General features: G+C 53.1%; 1 protein-coding gene and 1 long non-coding RNA gene across 3 annotated transcripts in view; one reads left to right on the plus strand and one right to left on the minus strand.

The window, feature by feature from the left end:
• Positions 1-19,891, plus strand: part of PSMA5 (proteasome subunit alpha 5) — a 36,074-nt gene that overhangs the window by 12,723 nt on the left and 3,460 nt on the right. Inside the window, exons 4-7 of the mRNA XM_029573780.1 lie at positions 10,079-10,146; positions 14,597-14,704; positions 14,798-14,856; positions 15,420-15,522. Of these exons, the coding sequence (XP_029429640.1) occupies positions 10,079-10,146; positions 14,597-14,704; positions 14,798-14,856; positions 15,420-15,522 (338 nt within the window). The remainder of the gene's footprint in view (positions 1-10,078; positions 10,147-14,596; positions 14,705-14,797; positions 14,857-15,419; positions 15,523-19,891) is intronic.
• Positions 1-19,891, minus strand: part of LOC115074381 — a 49,517-nt gene that overhangs the window by 9,797 nt on the left and 19,829 nt on the right. The gene's annotated exons all lie outside the window — the stretch shown is intronic.

A 19,891-nucleotide genomic window follows, 5' to 3' on the forward strand; every position in this document is an offset into this window, starting at 1 on the left:
GGACAATGTTCAGGCGGCTTTTTTAAGTCGCCAGCGCTTAGATCCCGGAGAATGGGAACTGTCCCAGGAGGCAGTGGCACTACTTGTCACGCAATGGGGGATTCCCCATCTGGATCTGATGGGAACGCAAAGGCTCCTTGCTTTTTCAGCCATAGAAGGGAGCACGGAGCAGAAGGCATCGATGCCATAGCCCTCCCGAGGCCGAGGAACATCTTACATTCCGTGTTCCCGCCTTGGTCCCTGGTAAGAAGAGTGCTTCGAAGAATAGAGGGTCACCAGGGGCCTGTGATCCTCATGGCTCCGGAGTGGCCTCGTCGGCCGTGGTTCGCAGACTTAGTCAACCTAGAGGTGGACAGCCCACTGTGCCTGGGGCATCTGTCGAATCTCCTTCGGCAGGGACCAGTATTTTTCGACCAGGTAGATCGCTTCTGTCTAGTAGCATGGCTTTTGGAACTGCACCGGCTGAGGAGACGAGGGTATCCAGCAGCGGTTATCTCCACTCTTTTCAAGGCTAGGAAGCCTTCCACCTCCAGGTCCTATGTCCGAGCTTGGAAAGTTTTTGAGGCTTGATGCCAGTCCTCAAGTCTTTCTCCACAGCGTGCGACCATAGCCCAGATCTTGTCATTCTTACAGCGAGGGCTGGAGAGGGGATTAGCCTACAATTTTCTCAGAGTTCAGGTGGCAGACTTAGGTGCTCTATTTCATCATCGGGATGGCCTTCCTCTTGCGACACACCCGGACGTGGTCCAGTTCTTGAAGGGAGTAAGGTATGTGAAACACCGATTCACAATTTATGCCCCTCGGGGAGTTTTGATTTTGATCCTTTGTATTCTTGACGGGCCGCACTTTGAATCGCTGTAAAGCGCTACCCTCAAGGACCTGACACATAAGACAGTTTCCTTGGTTGCCATATGTTCCGCTCGCAGAATCTCGGAGCTGCAGGCCTTGTTATGTAGAGAGCCTTATCTCTGCTCTATGGATCCCGGAGTATTCTCTGGTATTGTACCATCTTTCCTTCCAAAGGTGGCCTCGACTTTTCATCTGAATCAGTTGGTGGAACTGCCAACATTCCAGGCTGAGGATTCTAAGGAGCTCACTCAAGCGAGATGTCAAGCGAGTCCTCCTTCAATATCTAGAGGTTATTAACGACTTCCACTTATCCGATCATCTTTTTGCCTTCTGGAGTGGTCCCAAGAAGGGGAACCAGGCTTCAAAGACCACCATTGCCCGATGGATGAAAGAAGCAATCTCTACCGCGTACATTGGCGTGGGGCGTTAGCCCCCAGACGGTATTAAAGCTCATTCTCTCCGAGCTCAAGCAGCTTCTTGGGCAGAAAGCCGAGCGGTCTCTCCGCAGGAATTTTGCCGAGCGGCCACTTGGAAGTCTTTGCACACTTTGTCGCATCACTTTCGCTTGTATCTGCAATCAACGACCTCGGGTTCTTTTGGGGCTCAGGTCATTCGAGCTGGGATATCAGTGGCCCACCTATTTCAGGGAAGCTTTGGTACATCCCATGGTCTGGACTGATCCTGGTTCGTACAGGGAAAAGAAAATAATTTCCTTTACCTGTTAATTTTCGTTCCTGTAGTACCATGGATCAGTCCAGATCCCACCCTAAAGATTTTGGGGTTTTTTCTTTGGGTTAATCCTTCAGTTCGACTGTGTAATCATTTCAGGACCTGTTTGGGACTGACTGAGAGTTCACATTGCAAGTTTGCCTATTCAAATTTACAGTTTGATGTTCAATTTAGTTGGTATTCATTTTTGTATTGATCCATCCAAGGGGTTTTTCTTTGTTGCTTGGATATTCTTAATACTGAAGGTTTACAGAGGGCGCACCAGTCATGAGGGACTGCCCTCTCACTTTTTGCTCTGACTCCATCTGCTGGACGGGGGACATAACCCACGGTCTGGACTGATCCATGGTACTACAGGAACGAAAATTAGCAGGTAAGGAAATAATTTTCTTTTCTCAATGACCGCACCCAAACTGTGGAATGATCTCCCCCTGTTTATTAGAGAGGAGGCTGATTTGATGTGATTTTGGCATAAGAGAAACTTAGTTGATAGCTACTGAGCCTTTCCACTAAATTTGAACAGCTCCTGTTCGTACCTCAGATCAGTCCAGACAAGTGGGTTTTGCCTCCCTGCCCGCAGATGGAGACAGAGAGTCTCACTGATACTGTACCTAACCCTGCAGTCCCTCAGTATTTCTCTGTCCAGCAGATGGAGACAGAGAGTCTCACTGACACTGTACATAACCCTGCAGTCCCTCAGTATTTCTCTGTCTCCAGCAGATGGTGGATGGTGCAAAACCTGAAGTTCTGCAGTCAGGAGACTATTCTGGATTTATGAGCCTTCCTCCCCGGGGGTTTTTGGGTCCTAGTGGGTCCTTCCCTGTTTGGTTGAGGTGGACGAGTTGGGGGGTTGGCGATCCTTTTGTACGCTCGCTCCTTTCTTCCATGGGCTGTAAATCTGGTCATCCATATCCCTCCCCTTCACGAGGCTGCTCAGGGCGGCTGTTTTCTTTTAGTCGGTCCCTTATTTAATTTGGCTGATTTTCTTTTTTTCTGCTGGCAGCTCTGTGTTCCACTCTAGGGAGCAGGTATTGTAAGTCTGGCGTTTTTCTGATCTGCCATGTGGCCTGCGCTCCTGGAACCTGAACCTCTGCACCAAGGGAAAGGATTGGTTTCAGAGTTAGAGGAATCTGTGCAGCATTGAGGTTCCAGGGGGGGAGCTACCTCAGCAGCTTGGGGAGCTCAGCAATGAAGTTTTTCAGCAGCTTCTCTGCCTGCGGAGGAGGACAGGTATTAGCACCGTGGTGCTGAGGGACACTTCCCCTGCTTGGTGCTGGCGGTGCCGCAGGTGCACATAAGGCCGCAACCTATACTGAAGCGCGTGTTTCTGCGGGTACTTGAGCGCGTATTTGCATACGTCCTGGAGGGGTGGCGTTGGTGTGCGCACAGGAGGCCGACTAGAGCCGATGTTCAGGTGAGCTATCTGTGAGGCTTGCCATCTGGTAGCAAATCAGTTCTCACTCTCTTCGTTTGTGTCAGCGCTGTTTAGATGCTCAAAGCAATTTGACTACTACAGCTTTTGCCCATGTTGGGACATCCCTTTGGCCTATGGTGACTCTGGAGGGGGACTGGAGTGGGAGGTGAGGCAATGTCCACTCTCCTCCCTTGTTCCTGAGGGCAGAAGCTTCCCTGAGAGAGGTTGGACAGAGCAAGGTTGGACCTATGGGCTCTGGTATAGATCCATCCTCCTCCTCCGGGTGAAATATTTCCAGGGTCATGAGGGACTGTCCTCTCACTGCCCTGTGACTCCATCTGCTGGACGGGGGACATAACCACCCTCTCTGGATGGAGGGTGGTGTGGCAAGATCAATGTATTTTGAGTTATCTCCCTGGTTTTCCTGAGTTTTATGATCCAAGTTGGTACTTCCTTGTTCAATGTAATGCACTGTTCAATGTAATGCACTCTTTGATGCACTGTTAACCGTTACAATGTAAACCGAATTGATTTGTAACTTGTTACAAGAATATCGGTATATAAAACTGTTAAATAAAATAAATAAATAAGATCAGTTGGCACAGGGCCAGTGGTCGAAACAGGAGGCCTCATGGCCTACCAATCAGAGATGAGAGCGGTGCATTTCGCGTTGCTGGCCTGATTGCCAAGGTTATGCAGCCTTTCAGAATGGATCCTATTACACAATGTGACGACGGTGGATTACATCAACCGTCAAGGCAGAACCAAGAATCAGGCAGCGTCTCACATCGCTGGAGTGAACTACGTTCCGGTGGATTTTATCAGTCTGAGAAAGTTAAACTCCAGGGAATGGGAGATGGAGGCAGCGATGTCTCATTCACAGAAGATGGGGATTTCCTGACCAAAGAACACCAAGGTGTCGCGGTTTTACAGACACTGAGCAGAATGCAGTACAAAGGAATTGGTGCTCTGGTGCTGCCATGGACTTGAGGGATTCATCTTTGTCTTCCCTCCCGTGGCCTCTGGTGGACAAGAGATTACGGCAGATAAAGAAACATCCAGGCAACATGATCCTGGTAGCTCTAAAATGGCCACATCGACCGTGCTTTCCAGATCTGATCAACATGGCCATAGATGGGCCCCTGAGGTTCAGACATTGGTCGACTGTTTTCCTCCAGGGCCCAATATTTTTGGGTCAGGCGGCTCACTTCTGTCTTGCAGCTTTGCTTCTGAGAGGACACAACTGAGATGGAGAGAATATTCCAAAGAGGTAATGTCCACCTTCTACATTCTTGACATATGTGCAGATTTGGAGGATCTTTGAGTCCTGGTCTGCTGTTGGAGTGCAGCCTCAGTCTGTTCGGGCTACGGTGTCGCATATTATCACTTTTGTACAAAGAGGTTCTGGTCAAGGGATTGGCCTTTAACTATTGAGTATCCAGGTAGTGACATTGGGTTGTCTCCGGGGTAAGGTGTGAGGGTATCCTCTGTCCACATATCTGGATGTTCTATGGTTCATTCAGAGAGCTAAGAACTTATATCATAGAAACATAGAAATGACAGCAGAAGAAGACCAAACAGCCCAACCAGTCTGCCCAGCAAGCTTTTGCACTTTTTTTTTCTCATACTTGCACTTTTTTTTTCTCATACTTATCTGTTACTCCTGGCCCTTAGTAACCTTTTGGTTCTATTTCCCTTCCACCACCACCATTAATGTAGAGAGCAGTGTTGGAACTGCATCTAAGTGAAATAGCTTAATTAGTTAGGGGTAGTAACCTCCGCAATAAGCAAGCTACACCCATGCTTATTTGTTGCCCAGACTATGTAATTCAGTCCTTGGTGGTTGTCTGTATAGATCCCCCTTTTCTTCATTCCCCCCTGCCGTTGAAGCAGAGAGCTATGCTGGATATGCATTGAAAGTGAAGTATCAGGCTTATTTGGTTTGGGGTAGTAACCGCCGTAAAGCAAGCTACTCTCCGCTTTTTGTGAATGCAAATCCTTTTTTCCACATTTCCTCTTGCCGTTGAAGCTTAGAGCAATGTTGGAGTCACATTAACCGTTTGTATGTTTATTGAATAAGGGTATTATCTCCAGGTAGTAGCCGTCATTCCTGCGAGCCACCCACTCTTCATTCACATCCTCTAGACTTTATGGATCCACAGTGTTTATCCCATGCCCCTTTGAAGTCCTTCACAGTTCTGGTCTTCACCACTTCCTCCGGAAGGGCATTCCAGGCATCCACCACCCTCTCCATGAAGAAGTACTTCCTGACATTGGTAGGGAGTCTTCCTCCCTGCAGTTTTAAATCGTGACCCCTGGTTCTGCTGACTTTTTTTTCCAACGGAAAAGGTTTGTCGTTATCTTTGGATCATTAAAAACTTTCAAGTATCTGAAAGTCTGTATCATATCACCTCTGCTCCTCCTTTCCTCTAGGGTGTACATATTTAGATTCTTCAATCTCTCCTCAAGTCATTCGATGAAGACCATCCACCTTTTTGGTGGATGTATCCTCAGATGCGGGAACATTTGTCCATCTTGGAATCTGAGTCTAGTCCTCAGAAGATTGTGTGAGGTTCTGTTTGAACCACAAGAGAGCTATGCTTAAAGATTTGACTCTTAAAGTGGTTTTCTTGGTTGCTATTCAGCTAGGAGAATTTCGGAGCTCCAGGCGCTGTCATATTGAGTTCCCTTCCTCAGATGTCTGATTCAGGGGTATTTTTATGCATATGCCTTCTTTTCTGCTTGAGGTAGTCTCGGCGTTCCATCTTGGACAGTAGAGCTTCCAGCTTTTTTATGGATTTGGATTCCTCTATGCTTCATACAGGGGAGCATAGGCTTTTTAGATTGGAGGCAATCATTATTGAGGTATCTAAAGGTCACTTATGATTTCCATAGATCGTATTACCTCTTTGTATTCTGGAGTGGTCCATAGAAGGGAAATAAGTCATCTAAGACTACAATTGTGCGGTGGCTGAAGGAAGCGATCAAGTCAACTTACGTTCGAAAGGGTGCCCGCTGCCGGGGTGTTTAGAGGTGTACTTGATGCGTTCTCAGGTGACTTCCTGCACTGAGTCACATCGGGTGTCTCCGCATGAAATTTGCTGGATGGCTACCGGGAAGTCGTTGCCCACTTTTGCTAGGCATTATTGCTAGGATGTCGGGGTTTCGGCTTCCAAGCGCTTTAGTGAGAGTTTTCTACAAGCGGAACTCTCCACATCCCATCCGAGGTTAAGGGGAGCTTACGTACATCCCAGGAGTCTGGATTGATCTGGGTACATGCAGGGAAAGGAAAATTGGTTCTTTTCTGCTAATTTTTGTTCCTGTAGTACCACAGATCAGTCCAGAGACTTGCCCATTTTCTGGGGGTGGGGAGAGTTTGCTGCTCGTACTGTTGCTTTGTATATAGTGCGGAGTTGTTGGAGGTTTTCAATGCTGACCGCTTATGTTAAATTTGGGAAACGAGTTTTCCGTTGTCCTTTTGGGCAACTTCACCTTCTTCCGGCTCGTTGGAGGGGAGCGAGTTTGCTTAGAAGCTTGCTTAGAAATTTATGGTTCCTGGACATACCCAGATCATTCCAGAAGAGTGGGTTTATGCATCCCTACCAGCAGATGGAGGCAGAGAACAAAATTTTGAGGTGCTGGTACCTAACTGAGAGAGCCACCTACAGTCCCACACTGTGTGTCTGCCTCCAGCAGATGGTAGAGGTGCACACCCACAGTCCCGACTGATCTGGAGTTTTGAGAAGTATTGTAGCTCCCCGAAGTGCCAGGTTCCGTTTGCGGGTCAACCCTCGGGTAGAGCTGGGTGAACGGGGGGGTTTGGATACCCCTGGCTGTTCCAGGGCCCCTGATAGCCGGGGATTGGATCTTTCTTTGTGCCCCAGTCCCCTCCTGCCTGCAGCTGGACTCTCCAGGAATGTATCCCCGCTGGGGGTGTTTGACTCTGTCTTTCTTTGGGTAAAGTTATTTAGAAAAAAAAACAGACTGCATCTTTGTCTTCAAGGCTGTGGAGAGTTTTCAGCCTGGGGGGGTCAGGCCTCCGGAGCTGCTGGGCCGGTAAAGGAGTGGGAGCAGTGTGGGCAGGTGCAGGAGCCCTTTTCCCGACGGGGGATACTTGGGCTTGGTGCACCGCAGTGGGTACTGGTGAACACAGATGCCAGCTTCACTGGTTGGGGGAGTGGTCTGTCTCTGATGAATGGTTCAAGGTCTGTGGTCACCCGTGGAAGGAACCTGGTCTATGAATCATTTGGAAACGAGGGCAGTTCACAGACCACAGGTATTTTTCCTTCCTCGGGTCAGAGGGCGTATAGTCCGAGTTTTCTCAAACAATGCAATGACAGTGGCATGTAACAATCAGCAGGGCGGCATGAAGAAGCCACTTTGTGGTTCGGGAGGCCCAGAAGCTTTTTGTTTGGGCGGAGTGGCATTCGGAGGGGTTAGCAGCTTCACATGTGGCCAGAGTGGACAAATGTGCAAGCAGACTATCTCAGCAGGGAACAGTTGGCCCCTGGGGAGTGGAAGTGGTCAGTGGAGGCCTTCGACCTGATTCGGGTTCACTGGGGCAGTCCCCAGCCAGCTCTGATGGCATCACAGAGCAATGCCAAAGTGGTGTGGTTTTTCAGTCCCAGAAGAGGTCTGAGCCGAGGGACTAGATGCTCTCATTCTTTCATGGCTAGCAGGACTTCTGTACGTGTTTCCTCTATGGCTGTTACTAGACTGCATGTTCAGATGCACTGAGAGACATACGAGTCGGGTGTTTCTCGTACTGCCAGAGTGGCTGCAGCATCTGTGGTTCGCAGATCTGAGTCATCTGGCAGTAGACCCTCAGATTGGCTCATCTTCTGGGTCAGTTAAGGCAAGGTCCTGTCTTCTAGGATCAGGCGGATCACTTTTGTCTTGTGGCTTGGCTTTTGAGAGGCAACGATTAAGGTGAAAGGGTTACTCAGAGCCACTTATTACCACCTTACTTCAGGGGTGGAGGGTCTTTGAGGTTTGCTGTTTGGAGGAAGCCCTGTATCCATTACTGGTAGGGATACCACATATTTTGGCCTTTTTACAACAGGCATTGTCCAAGTGCTTAACCTACAATTCCCTTCAGGTATAAGTAGCAGCCCTGGGGTGTCTCAGGGGTAAACTACAAGGGAGGTCTTTGGCATTGCAACTGGATGTGGTGCGATTTTTGAAGGGGTCAAGTATTTGGGGCCACTGGGGCACAGTCTGTCCCCAGCATGGAGTTTGACTTTAGTCTTTTGTAGCTTTCTGTTCGAGCCTTTGAGGAAGGTATCTCTAAAAGAACCTCACTCTGAAGCTGGTTTTTCTGGTGGCAATTTGCTCAGCCAGAAGGAGCTGCAGGCTCCACTTTTGAGAATTAAGAGTGATGGCATCACACGGTGCCCTCGTTCCTACCCAAGGTGGCTTTCTCTCTTCGCCTCAGACGGTGTCTTTGGGAAACGCCAGACGCAAGGGAACTGTTCATTGGGTGCTTTTGCGGTATCTTAACAGGCGGTCGGATCATCTGTTTGTAAGGCTGTGAAGGGCACTATTGCTCAGTAGGTGAAGGAAGCCATTTGGGCTGCGAGCGCGTGCTACCAGGATGCAGGCGACTTCTTGGGCTGAGTGTCGCCACAAGAGATTAAGTGCTCTTCGCTGAACACTTTTTCTTGGCATTACTAGTTTGATGTTCAGGTGCCGGGAGGGCTGAGTTTTGACAGTGAGTGTGGGTCTCTCGCATGGCCGCCCAGTGTAGGGGAGCTTGGGTACATCCCACTTGTCTGGACTGATCTGGGGTACGAACAGGAAAAGAAAATTGGTTCTTACCTGCTAATTTTCATTCCTGAAGAACCCCAGATCAGTCCAGAGGCCCTGCCCCTGATTTACGAAAGACCAATTTAACGTGTGCTGATAGTGTCTGGAGTGTTCACTGTGTTTGTAGTTGGAGCCTAAAAAGGGTTTCCAGTTTTGGTTGTTCCTTGGAGTTCATGTGTAAGAGTTCCAGGTCAGGGAGCAGCAACCCTTGGTCTGACGTTTGCCCTGGGAAAGCAGGGGATAGTTCAGTCATGTTCACTCTGTTTGGCTTGGGGACAGGTCAATGCTGAGGGACTGCAGGTGACCCTCTCGGTTATGCAGCAGGGCCTCAAAGTGTTTGTTTCTGGGATACATAACCCACTTGTCTGGACTGATCTTCAGGAACGAGAATTAGCAGGTAAGACCCAATTTTCTTTGTGTTCTGACCCTAGTTACAACCTTGATTGGTAGAAATAAGAATGGTAGGATCGCAGGTTTGTACTTTTATTTTAGAGATTTGTTTATTTTTATTTTGATGCTTTAATTTTTGATTATGTACATCTTTGATAAATGTTACTGTAGAAACTGGAAAGCGATGAAGTTTTATAAATCTGAGTCTGCAGGAAAGGGTCTCCTGCTCTTCTCTTAATTTCAGATTGAATGTAGGTTCCCAAATTTGGATCTGGAGGGCTCCGAGCTTTGATTTCCTCCCAGTTACTGTGTCTGGAGATAGCTTTTCAAAGCCCTCCTCCTACGGAAGGAATTAGTAGCAAGGTGGGGGAAACAAAATGCCCATAGGTAGAGTAGCCTAGTGGTGAGGGAAGCCAGGGTTGAAGGCCCACAGCTGCTCCTTGTGATCTTGGGCAAATCGCGTCACCTTCCATTGCCTTACACATAAACAGCTTGTAAGCCCCCTTGGGCAGGGAGTTAATTTGGAGGTGGGTGCCCTGTGAGTTGTGCTGGTAAATCAGTGCACCCTCATGTTCTTGGAGGATCACTCCTCCTGTGTCATGGAGTCCATCCATCCTAATCTCAGCTCTTAAATGCTCCTGTGTAAGCTTAGAGCAGATTAGCCGGCACAGAAGCAGCTCGGTAATCTTAGAGAGCCGAGTCTGTCAGTCTGCTACTAATGCACAATGTAAGCCTGGCGCCTCCTTCTCACATTTATATGATCAGCCCCTGCACTATGCATGAAGCCAGAGGTGCTAAGGGGTTAATGGGAGGGGGCCAACTTGGGATTTTCTTTAGTTTTTGGTTCTCTGTTGCTGTGAATACTGCATTACTAACATTCTCCTCTTCCAGGTTGTGCCATGAGTGGATTAATTGCTGATGCAAAAACTTTAATCGACAAAGCAAGAGTTGAAACGCAGGTAGAGATCCCTCACATTCAGAGTTCTGGTAATGTTAGCAGCCAAACCCCCCCCCCCCCCCCAGTCATACGTTAATCTCACAGGGAACAGGGGGAGACAGTGACAGGGAGACACTGCTCCTGTGCTTGGAGGAGGAGGAGGAGGGGGGCAGTGACAGGGAGACACTGCTCCTGTGCTTGGAGGAGGAGGAGGGGGGCAGTGACAGGGAGTCAGTGCTCCTGTGCTTGGAGGAGGAGGAGGAGGGGGGCAGTGACAGGGAGACACTGCTCCTGTGCTTGGAGGAGGAGGTGGAGGGGGGCAGTGACAGGGAGACACTGCTCCTGTGCTTGGAGGAGGAGGAGGGGGGGCAGTGACAGGGAGTCAGTGCTCCTGTGCTTGGAGGAGGAGGAGGAGGGGGGCAGTGACAGGGAGTCAGTGCTCCTGTGCTTGGAGGAGGAGGAGGGGGGCAGTGACAGGGAGTCAGTGCTCCTGTGCTTGGAGGAGGAGGAGGAGGGCGGGCAGTGACAGGGAGACACTGCTCCTGTGCTTGGAGGAGGAGGAGGGGGGGCAGTGACAGGGAGTCAGTGCTCCTGTGCTTGGAGGAGGAGGAGGGGGGCAGTGACAGGGAGACACTGCTCCTGTGCTTGGAGGAGGAGGAGGGGGGCAGTGACAGGGAGTCAGTGCTCCTGTGCTTGGAGGAGGAGGAGGGGGGCAGTGACAGGGAGACACTGCTCCTGTGCTTGGAGGAGGAGGAGGGGGGGCAGTGACAGGGAGTCAGTGCTCCTGTGCTTGGAGGAGGAGGAGGGGGGGGGCAGTGACAGGGAGTCAGTGCTCCTGTGCTTGGAGGAGGAGGAGGGGGGCAGTGACAGGGAGTCAGTGCTCCTGTGCTTGGAGGAGGAGGAGGGGGGCAGTGACAGGGAGACACTGCTCCCGTGCTTGGAGGAGGAGGAGGGGGGCAGTGACAGGGAGTCAGTGCTCCTGTGCTTGGAGGAGGAGGAGGGGGGCAGTGACAGGGAGTCAGTGCTCCTGTGCTTGGAGGAGGAGGAGGGGGGCAGTGACAGGGAGACACTGCTCCTGTGCTTGGAGGAGGAGGAGGGGGGCAGTGACAGGGAGTCAGTGCTCCTGTGCTTGGAGGAGGAGGAGGGGGGCAGTGACAGGGAGATACTGCTCCTGTGCTTGGAGGAGGAGGAGGGGGGCAGTGACAGGGAGTCAGTGCTCCTGTGCTTGGAGGAGGAGGAGGAGGGGGGCAGTGACAGGGAGTCAGTGCTCCTGTGCTTGGAGGAGGAGGAGGGGGGCAGTGACAGGGAGTCAGTGCTCCTGTGCTTGGAGGAGGAGGAGGGGGGGCAGTGACAGGGAGACACTGCTCCCGTGCTTGGAGGAGGAGGAGGGGGGCGGGCAGTGACAGGGAGACACTGCTCCTGTGCTTGGAGGAGGAGGAGGAGGGGGGCAGTGACAGGGAGTCAGTGCTCCTGTGCTTGGAGGAGGAGGAGGGGGGGCAGTGACAGGGAGACACTGCTCCCGTGCTTGGAGGAGGAGGAGGGGGGCAGTGACAGGGAGACACTGCTCCTGTGCTTGGAGGAGGAGGAGGGGGGGCAGTGACAGGGAGACACTGCTCCTGTGCTTGGAGGAGGAGGAGGAGGGGGGCGGGCAGTGACAGGGAGACACTGCTCCTGTGCTTGGAGGAGGAGGAGGAGGGGGGCAGTGACAGGGAGACACTGCTCCTGTGCTTGGAGGAGGAGGAGGGGGGCAGTGACAGGGAGACACTGCTCCCGTGCTTGGAGGAGGAGGAGGGGGGCAGTGACAGGGAGACACTGCTCCTGTGCTTGGAGGAGGAGGAGGGGGGCAGTGACAGGGAGACACTGCTCCTGTGCTTGGAGGAGGAGGAGGAGGGGGGCGGGCAGTGACAGGGAGACACTGCTCCTGTGCTTGGAGGAGGAGGAGGAGGGGGGCAGTGACAGGGAGACACTGCTCCTGTGCTTGGAGGAGGAGGGGGGCGGGCAGTGACAGGGAGACACTGCTCCTGTGCGAGGAGGAGGAGGAGGGGGGCAGTGACAGGGAGACACTGCTCCTGTGCTTGGAGGAGGAGGAGGGGGGCGGGCAGTGACAGGGAGACCATGCTCCTGTGCTTGGAGGAGGAGGAGGAGGGGGGCAGTGACAGGGAGTCAGTGCTCCTGTGCTTGGAGGAGGGGGGCAGTGACAGGGAGTCAGTGCTCCTGTGCTTGGAGGAGGAGGAGGAGGGGGGCAGTGACAGGGAGTCAGTGCTCCTGTGCTTGGAGGGAGGAGGAGGGGGGCGGGCAGTGACAGGGAGTCAGTGCTCCTGTGCTTGGAGGAGGAGGAGGAGGGGGGCAGTGACAGGGAGACACTGCTCCTGTGCTTGGAGGAGGAGGTGGAGGGGGGCAGTGACAGGGAGTCAGTGCTCCTGTGCTTGGAGGAGGAGGAGGAGGGGGGCAGTGACAGGGAGACACTGCTCCTGTGCTTGGAGGAGGAGGAGGAGGGGGGGGCAGTGACAGGGAGACACTGCTCCTGTGCTTGGAGGAGGAGGAGGAGGGGGGCAGTGACAGGGAGTCAGTGCTCCTGTGCTTGGAGGAGGAGGAGGAGGGGGGCAGTGACAGGGAGACACTGCTCCTGTGCTTGGAGGAGGAGGAGGGGGGCAGTGACAGGGAGACACTGCTCCTGTGCTTGGAGGAGGAGGAGGGGGGGCAGTGACAGGGAGACACTGCTCCTGTGCTTGGAGGAGGAGGAGGAGGGGGGCAGTGACAGGGAGTCACTGCTCCTGTGCTTGGAGGAGGAGGAGGAGGGGGGCAGTGACAGGGAGTCAGTGCTCCTGTGCTTGGAGGAGGAGGAGGGGGGCAGTGACAGGGAGTCAGTGCTCCTGTGCTTGGAGGAGGAGGGGGGCAGTGACAGGGAGTCAGTGCTCCTGTGCTTGGAGGAGGAGGAGGAGGGGGGCAGTGACAGGGAGACACTGCTCCTGTGCTTGGAGGAGGAGGAGGGGGGCAGTGACAGGGAGTCAGTGCTCCTGTGCTTGGAGGAGGAGGGGGGCAGTGACAGGGAGTCAGTGCTCCTGTGCTTGGAGGAGGAGGAGGAGGGGGGCAGTGACAGGGAGACACTGCTCCTGTGCTTGGAGGAGGAGGAGGGGGGGCAGTGACAGGGAGACACTGCTCCTGTGCTTGGAGGAGGAGGAGGGGGGCAGTGACAGGGAGTCAGTGCTCCTGTGCTTGGAGGAGGAGGAGGAGGGGGGCAGTGACAGGGAGTCAGTGCTCCTGTGCTTGGAGGAGGAGGAGGAGGGGGGCAGTGACAGGGAGTCAGTGCTCCTGTGCTTGGAGGAGGAGGAGGAGGGGGGCAGTGACAGGGAGACACTGCTCCTGTGCTTGGAGGAGGAGGAGGGCGGGCAGTGACAGGGAGACCGTGCTCCTGTGCTTGGAGGAGCAGGAGGGCGGGCAGTGACAGGGAGACACTGCTCCTGTGCTTGGAGGAGGAGGAGGAGGGGGGCAGTGACAGGGAGTCAGTGCTCCTGTGCTTGGAGGAGGAGGAGGGGGGCAGTGACAGGGAGTCAGTGCTCCTGTGCTTGGAGGAGGAGGAGGAGGGGGGCAGTGACAGGGAGTCAGTGCTCCTGTGCGAGGAGGAGGAGGGGGGCAGTGACAGGGAGTCAGTGCTCCTGTGCGAGGAGGAGGAGGGGGGCAGTGACAGGGAGACACTGCTCCTGTGCTTGGAGGAGGAGGAGGAGGAGGGGGGCAGTGACAGGGAGACCGTGCTCCTGTGCTTGGAGGAGGAGGAGGGGGGCGGGCAGTGACAGGGAGTCAGTGCTCCTGTGCTTGGAGGAGGAGGAGGAGGGGGGCAGTGACAGGGAGTCAGTGCTCCTGTGCTTGGAGGAGGAGGAGGAGGGGGGCAGTGACAGGGAGACACTGCTCCTGTGCTTGGAGGAGGAGGAGGAGGGGGGCAGTGACAGGGAGTCAGTGCTCCTGTGCTTGGAGGAGGAGGAGGAGGGGGGCAGTGACAGGGAGTCAGTGCTCCTGTGCTTGGAGGAGGAGGAGGAGGGGGGCAGTGACAGGGAGTCAGTGCTCCTGTGCTTGGAGGAGGAGGAGGAGGGGGGCAGTGACAGGGAGTCAGTGCTCCTGTGCTTGGAGGAGGAGGGGGGCAGTGACAGGGAGACACTGCTCCTGTGCTTGGAGGAGGAGGAGGAGGGGGGCAGTGACAGGGAGTCAGTGCTCCTGTGCGAGGAGGAGGAGGAGGGCGGCAGTGACAGGGAGTCAGTGCTCCTGTGCGAGGAGGAGGAGGGGGGCAGTGACAGGGAGTCAGTGCTCCTGTGCGAGGAGGAGGAGGGGGGCAGTGACAGGGAGTCAGTGCTCCTGTGCTTGGAGGAGGGGAGGCAGTGACAGGGAGACACTGCTCCTGTGCTTGGAGGAGGAGGAGGGGGTCATAGGAAGGAGATGACCCTGCTTCGGGCCTGACTCTGATTTGGCTGTGTTTTCAGAATCACTGGTTCACGTATAATGAGACGATGACTGTGGAGAGTGTGACCCAAGCTGTCTCTAACCTGGCCCTGCAGTTTGGGGAGGAAGATGCTGATCCTGGAGCCATGGTGAGTATCCGTCCCTTTGGAGAGCACCTCCCAGAGGTTCAGGTGTAGATTCCAGAGGAGGGGGTCATGGCTTCCTTTCTGCTTTCCTCCTAGAGTCGGCCCTTCGGTGTGGCACTGCTGTTCGGAGGCACAGATGAGAAGGGGCCCCAGCTGTAAGTGATTTCTCCTCTCTCTCGACTTCATTAATATTTTGGTTGGATTATAAGCTCCAAACTCTGCCACGTCAGCTTCTTGATCCTGAAGGCAAAAACTATCAAGGAGAAAGCACGTAGAGCTCGTCTGAAGACTTGTGGTTCTGACTTGAAAGGCTGTGGTGTCCTGCATCCTGGGGGGTTAGTGGGGGATATCACGGGATCTGCTCTGAAGTCACTGCTAGCTGAGCTGGGGTGACCTTGCTGGACTTCACTTCTGCCACTCTCATTGCAGCCCTGGCTGTATTGCTGCATGACCACATGCCCTGTAAGGCAGCACTAAATCTATTTTGTATTTCTTCTGACAGCCCTGGCTGTATTGCTGTATGACCACATGCCCTGTAAGGCAGCACTAAATCTATTTTGTATTTCTTCTGACAGCCCTGGCTGTATTGCTGTATGACCACATGCCCTGTAAGGCAGCACTAAATCTATTTTGTATTTCTTCTGACAGCCCTGGCTGTATTGCTCTATGACCACATGCCCTGTAAGGCAGCACTAAATCTATTTTGTATTTCTGGCAGCTTTCATATGGACCCTTCAGGGACCTTCGTGCAGTGCGACGCCCGAGCAATTGGCTCTGCCTCTGAGGGGGCTCAGAGCTCCCTGCAAGAGGTTTATCACAAGGTAACAGCAATGCGCTCGGTATCTTTGCGGTCTCGTCTCGCTTTTTTCAGGAGCGGAACGTTCTGCCTTTTCCAAATGCAGTATGTTTTAGAATTGTATCTCTCTTTCTTCCATCATGAGGCCCTGCACACCTCCCTGTGTAAGTTGAGGAATTGTCACCAGCTTGTTTGTATCTTCATGGAGCATTCATTTATAACTGTGAAAGTAGAACAGTGGGGGGAATGATGTAGTAACTATTCCCTGGGTGACGCACCACAGAATGAATCCCAGGAGATCAGGCTGCAGACTGGCTGACATCTAGCAGCTGCTTAGGTGTCAGCACAGGTGAGCATCTCTCCTGAAATATTCATTGCCCCCCATCTCAGTCTCCCTGGCACCCTCACAGTGGCTTGCTTTAAAATAGCATTTTCTATTGTGTAGCCAGATGGACTCGGGACCAATGGGTTATGCTCCCCTGCCAGCAGATGGAGACAGAGTTTCAAAGCTGACGTCACCTTAGATACCCCCTGCAGTGATCTCAGTCTTCTAGCAGATTGGACTTCCCGGTACATACCTGGATAAGTCCAGACTCCTGGGTTTTGCCTCCCCTCCAGCAGATGGAGACAGAGAAGTTTCAACAGACCCTGCCCTATACCCTGAGGTGCCACCTATTTGCACTTCTCGTTAGAAGAGGAACATTTACCTTTAAATTGAAGATCAATTGAGCCCCGCTCTCCTGTGGTGATACCTAAAGGTCCCTCCTCAGCTGAGAATTCCCGAGGGGATTTCTGAGATCCCTCCGAGGTTTGCCTTGGTCCGGTAGCCGGCTCCTGGTGTGGACTTTGCCTCTGAAGCAGCTGAAAGGCAGCAGGTGCAGGAAGCAGAGGGTGGTGGTGACTGCCAAAGCCCTCTCCCCCCCGACAGCCGGAGACCTTCTCTGTACTCAGCGGGTAAGCGCAGAGCCCAGGTAAGTTAAAACGAGAAGAGGACTCCTCCGATTCAGAGACGGGGAAGGGCTTCGGTAAGTCTTTCCTCCGGTTTCCGATGATGTTCCTGATCCCGTCTGAGCAAGGGAAGGGGGCTTCCGAGTGAGTTGAATGGGCCCCCCCAATCGGCTAGGCCCCACTTCAGGCTCGGTGGCGCCATCTTGCACGCAGTTTTGTGTATTATCACCATTGCCCCCTCATAGACCGTCGGTACACGTGGTGCGGGTCGGTTCTGCGCAAGGCTGTGCTGCTAATGATGTGCATTACCTGTACGCATAAGCAGTCATACGTTTGCACACAAACTCACAAACATTCACGCTTATACTTATGCGCATCTGTGAATCTTTGCGCGCTCGAAACCAGGTGCTAGCCGGCTGAATGCACAAGTTACTGCTGATTATGGCTCCGGCAGCAAAGAAGCACAAGCGACACTCCTTTTGTGCTGCTTGCCATATTAGGGCTGCACAGTCTGACCTGGAGTCCTTCTTGTGTCAGCACTGTGAGGAAGTCCAGGGGACGGTTGGACTCCCAGAACGTTTCCAAGCCCAGTTCCTCCCATTCAGAAGATGGGTCAGCCACGATCTTATCCGGTAGCACCCCAGATCTGAGTAATACCGGGGCTGCGTCCACCTCGAGAGAGGGCAATTCAGCTGCACCTACCCCAGTTCGTCCTGGGCTAGGTATGGACCCAGCAGCATTTTCTTGGCCAGAATTTTTTCAAGGCCTGCAAGCCTTCATACAGGTGCAGTCTCTCTTCTGCCCCTATCCAGACCGAACCCCAGCCGGGAAGGCCTCACTCTCTCAGCCTTATCAGCATGCCTCAAGACATGCCTCATCTCACCAAAGGTATCCCTGACAGGGACCCAGACACCATGGATGATGAAGGGGATGCAGACTCATTGGAGGATGGGGAAATCCCGCCAAGCTTGTAACCATATCAGACCATTTTGCGGCATGGACCCTATGATGGAACCAAAGAAGAACCCCATCCTGATGTCTACGGAAAGCCTCTTGCTATTTTCCGATGCTGGAAGCCATCCAGGAGTTGATTGACCTGGAATGGGATGCCCCAGAATCCAACTTTAAAGGAGGTTGGGCATTGGAAGCTCTGTACCCCCTGTATCCGGTGGCCAAAGAATGCCTGCATTTCCCCAATGTGGACACCCTGGTCTGCACCGTTTCGAAGTAAACAACTATCCCAGTGGAGGGAGGAGCAGCCTTAAAGGATGCACATGATAGGCGGCTGCAGTCCATCAACAAGCTTTTGATGTGACAGCAGTGCCACTACAGATTGCTTCTTGTTGTGCCCTGGTGGCGTGCTCGTGCCTACTTCTCTCAAGAGAGGTAGATAACTCTGGAGCCTGCCGCTGCCTTTTTAGCAGACACAGGTTCTGACTTAGTCCGTAACTCGGCCAGAGGAGTGGCCTCAGTAGTGGCCCCAGAAGACAGCTATTGCTGCAGAATTTATCAGCAGACACAACCTCTAAGGCAAACCTTACAAAGATGCCCTTTAAGGAATCCCTCCTATTCAGTAGCGAACTGGAAAAGCTGGCCAGTAGGTACGGTGAATTTCCAGTTCCTCGGCTACCAGAAGATAAGAGGAGGGAGGACACAGTGCCCCTCTGAAGGGCTTTCAGCCCCACAGGAACTCATCATTTCAGACATTGTGGCCCTCGGGAAGGACTCGGTCCTTTCGGAGTCGACAACCAAAGAAAGGGGCTGGTTCAGGTTTGGCCCAAACTCCCCAATGAAGTTTTGCTGACCGATCCACGGGACGAGGAGGTAGGGGGTCGACTATCCCTCTTCTACCAGCAGTGGGGCGAGATCACGTCGGACAATGGGTACTGGATATCATACGAGAAGGATTTGCGCTGGAGTTTCGCAGCATCCTTTGGGACGTGTTCATGATGTCTCCGAGCCACTCCCAGTACAAGAAGCTGGCAGTGGAATCTACCTTGCCAAGGCTCTTCAATTTGAGGGCTATAATTCCAGTACCTGCACCCCAGAAAAATATGGGGTGCTATTCCATTGTACCCAAGAAGGGAGGTTTCCTTTCACCCCATTCTGGACCTCAAGAGCGTCAAGTCATCTAAGAGTAATTCATTTGCACATGGAAACTCTATGCTCCGTCATAAGGGCCATACAACTGGAGTTCTTAACCTCCCTGTACCTCTCGGAGGCCTACCTCCACATTCCAATCTGACAAGACCACCAGTGTTTCCTACACTTTGTGGTGCTAGGCCGCCATTATTAGTTCCACGTGCTGCCCTTCATCTTGGCCACCGCTCCCAGAATGTTTTCCAAAATTTGATGGTTGTGGCAGTGGCACTGAGGAAAGAAGGAATCCTGGTGCACCCTTACTTGGACGACTGGTTGATCCGGGCAAAATCATTTAGAAGAGAGCCTCCAGGTGACCCACAGGTTGATGTCCCTGCTTTAGGAGCTTGGTTGGGTTGTGAACATGGTTGAGCAGTCTCAAGCCCTCCCAGTCCTTAGAGCATCCGGGGGTCTGGTTCGACACCAAAAAAAGACAAGATCTTCCTTCCACCCTCAAGATTAAGGAAGATGATGTATCAAGAACTCCGATTGACGAATACCATGTGCCTCAGGTTCTCGGTGTGTTGGCATCAACCCTGAAGGTAGTACCATGGGCGAGGGCATACATGCGTCCACTCCAATGCTCCCTGTAGTCACATTGGAATCTGCTGTCCCAGGACTATGGAATTCACCTACACCTACCGATGGAAGTATGTTCTTGGCTTCAGTGGTGGCTGCTGAAAGCCACCTGAGCAAGGGTATAAGCCTGTCCCCTCTGGATGGACACGAGTTTCCGGGGGGGTGGGGAAGCTCACTGTCAGGAACTGGCGACCCAGGGGCACTGGACCAAGGAAGAGGCACGCTGGAACATAAACTGCCTGGACGCCCGGGCAGACAGATTAGCTTGTCTACAGTTCAGCCACAGGCTTCAGGGTCAGGTGGTCCATGTGATATCGGACAACGCAACAATGATAGCCTACATCAACCGCCAGGGAAGAACAAAGAGCCAGCAAGTGTCCCTGGAAATAGACCCTCGGATGATCTCTGCCTCTCACAGTACAGGAAAAGACAACATCAGAGCAGACTTCCTAAGCAGAGAGAGTCTAGATGGAGGAGAGAATGGACATTGTCCACCAGAGCCTTTCAGCTGCTGGTAAATCGCTGGGGCCTCCCATCGACCTGCTGGCCTCATCTCACAATGCAAAGGTCTCCTGATTCTTCAGTCGCAGAAGAGGTCAGCGATCCCTGTAGATCAACACCCTTGTTCAGGCCTGGCCAGAGGAGGACCTGCTGTATGCCTTCCCTCCATGGCCCCTGCTGGGCAAGGTCATTTGCAAGCTCGAGCACCACAGGGGACTAGTCCTGGT

This window comes from Rhinatrema bivittatum, chromosome 12, assembly GCF_901001135.1.
Source record: "Rhinatrema bivittatum chromosome 12, aRhiBiv1.1, whole genome shotgun sequence".
Classification (NCBI taxonomy): Eukaryota; Metazoa; Chordata; class Amphibia; order Gymnophiona; family Rhinatrematidae; genus Rhinatrema; species Rhinatrema bivittatum.